At 39.2% G+C, this 9,678-nt stretch overlaps 2 protein-coding genes across 2 annotated transcripts in view; one reads left to right on the top strand and one right to left on the bottom strand.

The window, feature by feature from the left end:
* Window positions 1-856: 856 nt before the first annotated feature.
* Window positions 857-3,844, top strand: GNRH1 (gonadotropin releasing hormone 1). The gene is made up of 4 exons (XM_015818502.1): window positions 857-890; window positions 994-1,165; window positions 2,246-2,335; window positions 3,720-3,844. The coding sequence occupies exons 2-4, from the start codon at window positions 1,025-1,027 to the stop codon at window positions 3,786-3,788; spliced, it is 300 nt and encodes a 99-aa protein (XP_015673988.1). The 5' UTR covers window positions 857-890; window positions 994-1,024; the 3' UTR covers window positions 3,789-3,844.
* A 5,577-nt stretch (window positions 3,845-9,421) lies between these two features.
* The window catches only part of DOCK5 (dedicator of cytokinesis 5), a 55,748-nt gene continuing 55,491 nt past the window's right edge, over window positions 9,422-9,678 (bottom strand). Inside the window, exon 46 of the mRNA XM_029284594.1 lies at window positions 9,422-9,656. Within this exon, the coding sequence (XP_029140427.1) occupies window positions 9,555-9,656 (102 nt within the window). The 3' untranslated portion in view covers window positions 9,422-9,554. The remainder of the gene's footprint in view (window positions 9,657-9,678) is intronic.

Genomic DNA, 9,678 nt, shown 5'->3' with positions numbered 1-9,678 from the left:
ATCTAACGTGGTGGGGTGGTTAAGGTGTTGGAGTAAAACTGAGAAGGATCAAATTCAAATCCATTTTTGACCATGGAAACTCACAGATGTCTTTCCATCAGTTACACACTCCGTGTTGCTGAAGGTACCACCCAGGGTTACTGCAGGGATAAAAAAGGGGATGAGAAAAGGTATGATATACAATACATCCAGCAACAGATATAAAAATGCAACACATTTATAAGATAGGAACAGAAGAATATGGTATGATCTTTGAGGATGCTTCCGAGAAAGTTTTTCTCCTGCACCCCTAGACTCAAAGGTTCTATTTTTGATACCCAACGATGGAAGCACCACTGCAGCTATCATTCCTTCTCAATCTTCTGAACAGATAGATCAAAAGGCCAAGACTTTTGAAACAAACCAGTTGCTCATTAAAAAGACTTCCCCATTATACTACTAAAATCACCTGGATTTATTTAGCATGTCTCAGTTTGTATACCATCTCTCAAGAAAGTTTGTTGATGAAGATTCTCGGTCATCGAAGTAGAGTTGCTTGGAAGTTGAATCAGTCTGGAGGAGCTACTTGAATAAGCAGGGAAATATTTCAAACTAAAAAAAGAAAAGAAATCCAATTGGCATGACTCAACTTCCAGATTCAAGAAAGGCTTTTAAAGAGAAAAGATCAGCTGTGTTTACCAGCTTTCCAGGAAGGGTGTCCAAATCCTTTCTTCTCATTATGACTTAGATAAGACCACAATTATAGTCAGCGTGAGACAGTTAGGAATGTGACTGCCTGGGGCAAATGCGTCAAAGATGGAGAAGTGGGATATTTATAAGGCAAGGAAGCACATTATCCCACACCAAAGAAGATCTCAGAGGAACCACTTTCATCTTTGACCACCAATCAGGTAATCTATAGCATATGCACAATGCATGTTGGTATCTTCAGTAATAACTATCCAGAGAAACATGTTAAGTTTTTTCTTTATTTCATTTCTTCTGCGTTAGCAGAGCTCCTTTTTGGTCTCCAGATTGTGACAAAATGCAGAAGACTAGGATGCTAATTTCAAGTTTCTTCCTGTTGCTCATCTCTTTATCAACCTGCTTTGCCCAACATTGGTCATATGGCTTCCAACCTGGTGGGAAGAGAGACGTGGAAAACCTAAGGGACTCCTTCCAAGAGGTAAGTTAGTTTTTGGTAATTTCAATCACATTATGATGTGATGTTTTGTCATTTATGGTGGACATGTGCCCATGCAAAGAAATATTGGAGTAGCATTCACATCTTAATACAGAAGATTCTTAAAGTGAATATAAAGATAAATCCAGATATTTTTCTTTTAGACTTAATGGATAAAGAACTTGGGGGAAAAATTTGGCACGTTGATGTTACACAGTATATGCGGACAGCAGCAAGAATACTTAATGCAAATGGAAGGATACTTTGATTCCCACAATGGACAAATAGCTGCAAAGGTTGATAGAGTTAGTTAGGAGAAATGGTTTAACTGACTGCTTTGGTTAAAGAAAATAATACAATTAATTTTATTTCTACTTGGGAACCACTTTTAGACTTTGTGCTTGAGGTGGGAAAAAATGAAACTTTGATTTTGGGTTTTGCTGATTAGATAGGCTTGTTGTTATAGAAACGATGTATATATTATTATGTAAACATAAAAAGTCAAGGTTGTATGCTATTACCTTATTCTACTATGTCACAAAGAGTCAGAAGCTTTTTTTTATTTTCCCCCTTTCCCTACACTTTTTCCTCTTCCTCTATTTTCCCATTATTTTCATTTTTCTGTTTTGATAAACTAATAAAAATATTTGAACCACATTAAGTGATGTGTTGGATCCATCGCATGATAAAATTGGATGTTTCTATTCTCTGAAGGTCGAGGGAGCTTCTAGTATTAATTTATAAGGGACAGAACTATCGCTGCAGGGGGCATCTAATAATGTGAACCGGTTCCTTCCATCAAGGGATATTTCTGTGGGAGAAGTTCAACTTCTGGAATAGGGCAACTAAACACCAGATTTCTTCTATGAGCTTTCCTTTGGAAACTCTATCAGAACGGGAGATGTTGCCCACATGCTACTGTTGGAAGGTACTTGGAGCACCAGAGTATGTCCCAATGATTATCCTCCAAATGTGGAAGAAGACACTAAACGATTCCACCGCACAGCCTCTGAAGTTTCCATCGCAAAACTGACTTTCCATAATTTCAGACCGATTCATTTGAGTCCTTTTTCTCCAACGCAGATTGAAAATGAGGTGGACAAAGCTGGGGAGATGCAGCCCTTTGAATGCAATGTGCCACGCCAGCATTTCACACTCAGAGGACTGAAAAGTGTTCGTACAGATAAGCTCTCTTTTAAATGTTATTTTCAACCTTGCAGTATTTTCTGTTCCAGTGATGTAAGAATGTAATTGTCAGCCCTGTCTGGTTGATCAGACTAGGAAATCACCACCACAGGAAGGCTAGAACTACCTTTATTGAGATGGACTATACAGGGGTAGGCAACCTTGGCTCTTTTATGACTCGTGGACTTCAACTCCCAGAATTTCTGACTATACACACTTTTATTGGCAGGGTGATGTCTTCTTCTTTTTAGTATGCTGTCTAGATTTGCCATAGCTTTCCTCCCCAGGAGCGTCTTTTAATTTCTTGGCTGCAGTCCCCATCTGAGGTGATCTTGGAGCCCAGGAAAATAAAATCTGTCACTACCTCCATTTCTTCCCCATCTATTTGCCAGGAATTGAGAAGGCCGGATGCCATGATTTTGGTTTTCTTAATGTTGAGTTTCAAGCCAACTTTTGCACTCTCCTTCTTCACCTGCATCAAGAGGCTCTTTAGTTCCTCTTCACTTTCTGCCATTAGAGTGGTATCATCTGCATGGCAGGTAGCTTAAGGATATTTTATTTGAAGCTTAATATTCCTCTAGTCTTGGAGAAGGAGAAACAAATAAAACTAAGTCTAAGTTCTAAGTTAGCTAAGTTAACTAAGACAAAGACTAAATTAGGGTGTGGTGGCTTAGTAGTTAAAATACTGGGCTTGTCGATCAGAAGGTGGACAGTTTGAGACCCAAGCACCACATGATGGGGTAAGCTCCTGTTCTTGCTCCAATTCTTGCCAACCTAGTATTTCATATGCATGCAAATAGATAAATAGGTACCACCAGGGAAGGTAACAGAATTCTGTGCACCATCGGCATATAGTCATGCCAGCCATATGACCATGGAAGCTTCTTCGGACAATGCTAGCTCCCTTGCCTAGGAAACAGACATGAACACCACACCCTAGAGTCAGACACAACAAGGCAGCGGAAACCTTTACCTTTTTTAAAAAGTTCTTTAAAGTAACCACTGAGCATGATGGGACAACTAGAGGCTAATGTGAAAAACGGTGATTTCAAAGCTCAGAAGAAATCTTAACTTTTTTTTGATCCTGCCTCCTAAGGATTCTGATAAAAGACAGACCAATCTGAACATTATGTCAGCCAGAGAAGGAAATGCTATGGCCTGATTTACTTTTTTCTTCCCTGTTGCTCTTTCTCTTTCCTTTCTGCATCTGTTTCTGTTTTGAATCTGTCAACACCGAGTTGTAATATCTTTACAATGCTAAGAAAACCGCTGGTACCTAACAAAAGTATTAAAAGCTCAAAATGATGTACTTCAATTAAAATAATTTTGAAATGTTGAATGTATGTATAATTGTCATCAATGTGTATTTCAGGCAAGTCTAACTGAAGGAGAGAAGGGACAAAAGAAGATCCAAAGCTACCCAAATCAAAATGAAAAATAAAGCAGAATGGAGCCTTTGCAAAGCAATTAACTGCAACATCTGACTTAAGTATGCTGTAAACCAAACCAAGAGGGGAAAAAAAATCTAGTTTGCCATTGTGTTATTAAGCTTCAAATAAAATGTCCTTAAGCTACCTGTCAACAGAGTGCAGTTCTCTCTTGGGAAATGTAAACACACCTATGCTGATTTTTGTTAAGTCAAACATGCTTATGATTGCTTGCGGATCACATTGCTTATTTGATCTAGAAGACAGGCGCAATATCCTAACAATGGGTGATTGTTCAAGAACAGTCCAAGAAAAGTTGGGTTATTTACCCATAGGCCGTTCTCTCAAAAGTCTGGCATGCCAATGGCATCACTCAACATGATCATTGACACGATTGGTTTTTCTGATCTCTGCTGATATAGGTCATGCAACAACAGAACATAGGTTTTACTTGTATTCATTTTTCTACTACCAATGAACCTTTATGTTTGATATAATATGGGGAAAATATGGATTTGGGCTGCTAGCTGTACAATCAAAAGCTTTTGGCCACTGTCTTTCAGCCTCTCCCACTTGAAAACAGCCCATACTGGTTAATATTCACTTTAATTCCTTGCAGCTCTTCTCTCAATCAAGAACGTCAATTCAGCAACAATCCCCACTCTTTTTTCTCAGTTGATGAACGGTTTTAATAAATCATAAAAGCTTATTAGGTTGTCTAATAAGGATGTTGCCTTTGTGGATTTTTTTTTTTGAGTATTAACAATGACAACTTTGTACATAGATTGTTCTCTGTTCAAACCTTCTTGTTCATTCAGGCATTTAAGAATACTGCTTAAAAGTCAAATTCTAGATTACTTTTTTTAAAAAAATTCACTCCCTTTACTGCTAGGTTCTTTTGAAATGCAAGAATAGACAAAATTTTGAGGGAAAGCCAAGGGAAATCATCAAAACAATTAAAAAACGAAAATTAGAATATTTCGGACATGTGATGCGACACCCAGAAAAATACGGCATACTCCATTTCATCCTCCAGGGAAAGATGGAAGGCCAACGAGGTCCAGGCAGAAGAAGAACATTGTGGCTTCAAAATCTAAGGGACTGGTTTGGACAAAACTCAGGAGCACTTTTTTGTGCGGCTGCTGATAAAAACAGGATTGCCAACATGATCACCAACGTCCGATAACGGATATGGCACAAGAAGAATACTATTTTAAAATTTTAACCTTCAGAATCATAGTTTTGATTCATGCAACTAGTACATAATAGCTACATCATAACAGGAAGCAGGTTTTTTTTAAAAAGGCCAGGTTGGAACTTAAAAAAAAAAAAAAGTCAAGTCCCAAACTGATAGATATATCATTTGCGGCTTCCAGATTTGGCATGGGCTGCAAGAAAAAAAAGATATTCCACCTAAAAAATTACTCTATTTTCACCAATCGTTGCCTCCTTATTAAAAGAAATGCTGGTGCATGCAGTTGTCCAATAAATCTTTTGGGTGTGGGGGTACCTATAAAAAGACAGGCAAATAAACATAGAATCATTTTTTTTTAATATTTTCATTTACAATTATAAAAATAAATAAGGCAAGTCTGCTGCAATAAATCCCGTACTGAAAATAACAATATAATGTAATGGTCAGTCAATAGGCACAGCAATGTGATGGTGCTATAAAATCAGCCAGATGTAAGATCCCATGCTTCAAACATGACCAGATCTTTGGATGTGCCCTTTGGATCATAGAAAATTTTTTTCCTCTAATGAAGCCCTTACCTAAAAACCATTAATCTTCCACACTAACTCTTGTGTGTGGAATTATTGCCTATGTTGCCAAACGTAGATCACAAATAGAGCTGTCAAGGAGGTAACATGCACCTACTACAGGGTGCCAGATTTGAGAAAGGTTTTAGTTATGTTCTCGGACTTGGGATACATAAGGAGTGTTGGCTTATAAGTCATACATTGCCCAAATCAGCTTCTTGCACAGAGATTATTTTCCTCCATAGTTGCTAAACTATCAAGAGGATAAAACTGAGCACAGCTGGCATATATCAATTTCAGATATTCCTTGGAGAACTATATTTTAAAACTTTATTCACATTCTCTTAGACCTCTAGAAAGTTCAGACATGAGTTCCTAGGAGGTGGTTATCTATCCAGATCATAACCTGCTTAAAACCTGAGCAGGTCTGCTTTATCGTTGGCTTGAGAACGTGTCCTTCCAGATTTTGCTCATCGTTTTGGTTAATCTAGTGCAGCGAATCTTCACCGTGGACCCCCTTTAAATACCTTTTGTGGCCCTGGCCACAGATCCCCAAGACTTAACTCAAGATTTAAATCATAACATTTCTTCAAGCCATCATGGACCACCTGTGATGACATCATGGTCCCCCCAGGGATCCGCAGACCACAGGTTGAGAATCACTGGTCTGGTGCCTTATGGTATATAGGGAACATGGATAAAAGAATTGGAGGTGACAGCCATACCCAGATTAGCTATTTTCTCCTGCCTATTTTGTACTCATGAGAATACTTGACTTCACCCACAGAAATCCTAGAAGACAACTATCCAAAACCAGATTGTTTTAAGTCACAAAGCATTCATCTCCAGGCAGGAGTAATCAGGAGCTGGTATCATCTTCCAGGAACCCTAAAAGGGAGGAGAATGAAAGTTGTTCCAGGAGAATTCACCATGTCTTCCTGGGATGGGCAGAGAGGAAAACCACAGCTTTTAAGACATTTGGATCTTCGCTGGTAACTAGCACAGCTGGAAGTGGAAGTCTGTACAAAGCTGAGAACATCTACTATTTTTTCCATAGTGAGATTCAAATATTCCCACACAGATTTCCCACCATCCAGCCTTCTCAGTGCACAGACTGAGTTTTCCAAAGCCAACTGGCAGCAAAAGGCAGGCAGAATTTATTCCAAATTCAGAGAGAAACTGGAGAAAAGGGACTGGCAAAGAGAAGAGATGCCAACTCAAACAGGAAGTAGGTTCTGCAAAAAAAAAATACTGCCATCTTATGGCTTTGGAAATATAAACATTTTACAGAAAAAGGAGAGGAACCCTACATTTTATAGCCAAAAGGAAAAATAATCTGGATATATCTTTTCTGCACAACAAAAAAGGGACCACATTTTTTTTTTCTCCATATAGGCCAATTAAACAGTTTGGAGCCACCCAATAATGCTAATCTTTTGGCATTCATATTCAAACAGCAAATTTCAACAGCTTTAATTCAATGACTGTGCCCCCCCCCCCAATTGGCTGCATTTTTAGGAGAAAGGAGACAGAGCCATCACAGAACCTTGCTTGTACTATAAATAGGGTTTGCATCTTACTCTTGACAGTTTCCTGAATAAGGAATTTCTTAGTTCTTGCAATAAACAACCTCATGGAGAGCTCTATTCTTGAATCACTGCCTGTGAGGCTCCTAGCTGGAACATTGGCCAAGAGAGGCTTAATAACTTTGAGCTAGTCATAAAAATGAGAAAATCTTTTAACTGCATGCACTAGAATTTTTGTCAACCTGGAATGGTAAGATATAGTAGAATAAGATCAGAGAGCAATGATGGTCGAAAGAAAAGTAGAACTAATAAGATGAGACAAAGGGTTTTAAAGAAGAAAAGAACTATGTACAACATTAAAATGTGAATCTCAGCTTTCTGGCTAGATGTTTTGCCTAAGGCAAATACACCTGAATTACTGAGAAGCTGTTAGGATACACACACCCACACACCTACAATGCTGGGTTCAGTAAACAAAGTTAGCTTTACCACTGAGCGCATTAAATTTCTGCTGGTGGTTTCTTTGATCAGACAGTGCATAAGTTTGAGGAATGACAAACAGAGCCAAGCATTTCTCTATAAATGCATTTTTTCTCTTGTATGCCAATTAAATAGTTTGGATCCGCCCTATAATGTTAATCTGCTGACATTCAGAGTCAAATCCAACAGCTGTAGTCTGCTAATTCAATGACTATGCCCTCTGCTTCATCAGGGGAATGCATCTTAGGCTGTTGGGTTTTTTTTCCCAATCACAGATGTTCTAAATTCTTTTTAAAAACAAACAAACAAACAATCAGTCTATAAACTTTGAAGGCATGATGCAGCCATAAGGATTAATGTCAATGAACATCTTCTGAAGCACTTGGACAAGTGCTTGCCATTCAGCAATGATCAATACAATCAAATCATAGTCTGTGGGCAAGGATGCCCAACTACCCACCATTAGAAAATAGTCTTGTGCAATGCATTTACACTGTGAATAAATATCTACACTGTGGCTGGGTTCATGCACCATGCTAAGCCATAATACAGTGAATTGGTGTTTGGCTAAACCTCATACGTGGTCAAACACAGAGGTTTGGAAATAATTGTTAAAGCAAAGCATGGCATCATGTGATATATGAACCTAGCTCATAACCTCCATCCATAACTTAAGATGGACAGAGATAGCATAATCCAATTATGTGAACTATCTCTGAGATAATTTTGAGTCCCATGGGGGCTGAGCCCTGAGCTTCTGTTATAAACAAGTAAACACAGAGGCAGCATTCAACAATAAGACATACAAAATGGAGATATAGTAAGAATCTAGAAGTCCACGGTCAGCTATACATCCACTTGGATTTTAGCAAAGACTTCAATAAGACATTTAAGTTGCTATCCAGTCCCGGTTTATCAGTTCTAGCTTGGAAAACTGTGGAGCACTTTCACATGCAGTCCATTCTTCAAATTCCCAAGGATAATTACACCTTTAGGTATTTTCAGCACATTAATGCAAGCAAAAAAAAAATACATCCAGAATTCAGTTAAACAAGTCTCCAAAGGTACAGTAGTGTAGGCCACTCCGTTTGTATGCAAAACTTTGGAACAGTGTGCAGCAAAAGAAGGAATTGGTGGTGTATTTGAAGGAGTTCGCACATACTTGAAAGAAGAGGAGACCATAAGCCTTTCAAGGACACCGTTGGTCAACTTATGGGAATAGACAGATGCCAGTATTCTTTTCTTTTTTATCCACTTTCATATCGCTGGAAAAGCAAAGCATGTAGATATAAAGTAATATCTCAGCATGATAGAATCTGCAGGTCTGTCCAGTGCTCTGTGTTGTCACATACAAATCCATATATTCCAACAGAGGTCTGGGAAGTTGGGTGGTTTTTGTTGCAGGTTTGGAATGAATAGGCAAAGAGTGCCTATGCCAAGCAGGCCAAAGGATCCTTCCTCTTATACCAGGCTTATCCTGTTCCAAGGTCTCTTACTGCTGGCCAGTGAGACTGATGGAAACCGTATCTCCATTGTCCAAGTGCAACACAGTGGGTTTGAATTTGTCATGCAAACCCACTCTAGGGGCAAGTGTGTGTTTTCACAGGGTGCCGCTTAACTCTTTCAAGACCAAGGAAGATCTTAGCTGTTAGGAGAGCGATTCCACTGGGAGAATTTCCGCAATGCTGGTGTTTTATCAGTGGTGGAACAAGGACTGATGGACGACAGAATCTGGTTTCTTTAGTCTTGCAGAAGCCCTGATATGCCACAGATGATCAGAAGATATGTCTTGGGACGTCTATAGGAGAATCAGAAGCCAGGAAAGCCAAAACAGCAGCTTTGACAAAATTTCTAGCAGCTGGTTTTTGTGCACATCCCCAACATTTGTGCAGGAATGGAGGGCGAAGCTGTCCAGCCGGAAGAAGCCAATCCTGAGATGCTCTGGAGAACAAGATATGTCCACAAAGCATCAGACGTTCAGTTCCAGATGCAAGGAGACATGATGTAGAGTCCTCATTGTAGTTCTGGCTCTAAAGAAAAGACACTGGATTTCCTAGTTTTAGGAGGCGGTGGCGGCGGTTTGACTTCTCTCCTGGTGGGTAGAGGTGGAGCCACCTACAATAATGCGAACACAGAA

Source organism: Protobothrops mucrosquamatus, unplaced genomic scaffold (assembly GCF_001527695.2).
Source record: "Protobothrops mucrosquamatus isolate PMUCROS unplaced genomic scaffold, P.Mucros_1.0 scaffold754, whole genome shotgun sequence".
Taxonomy (NCBI): domain Eukaryota; kingdom Metazoa; phylum Chordata; class Lepidosauria; order Squamata; family Viperidae; genus Protobothrops; species Protobothrops mucrosquamatus.
This window is presented reverse-complemented; position numbering and strand designations above follow the sequence as displayed.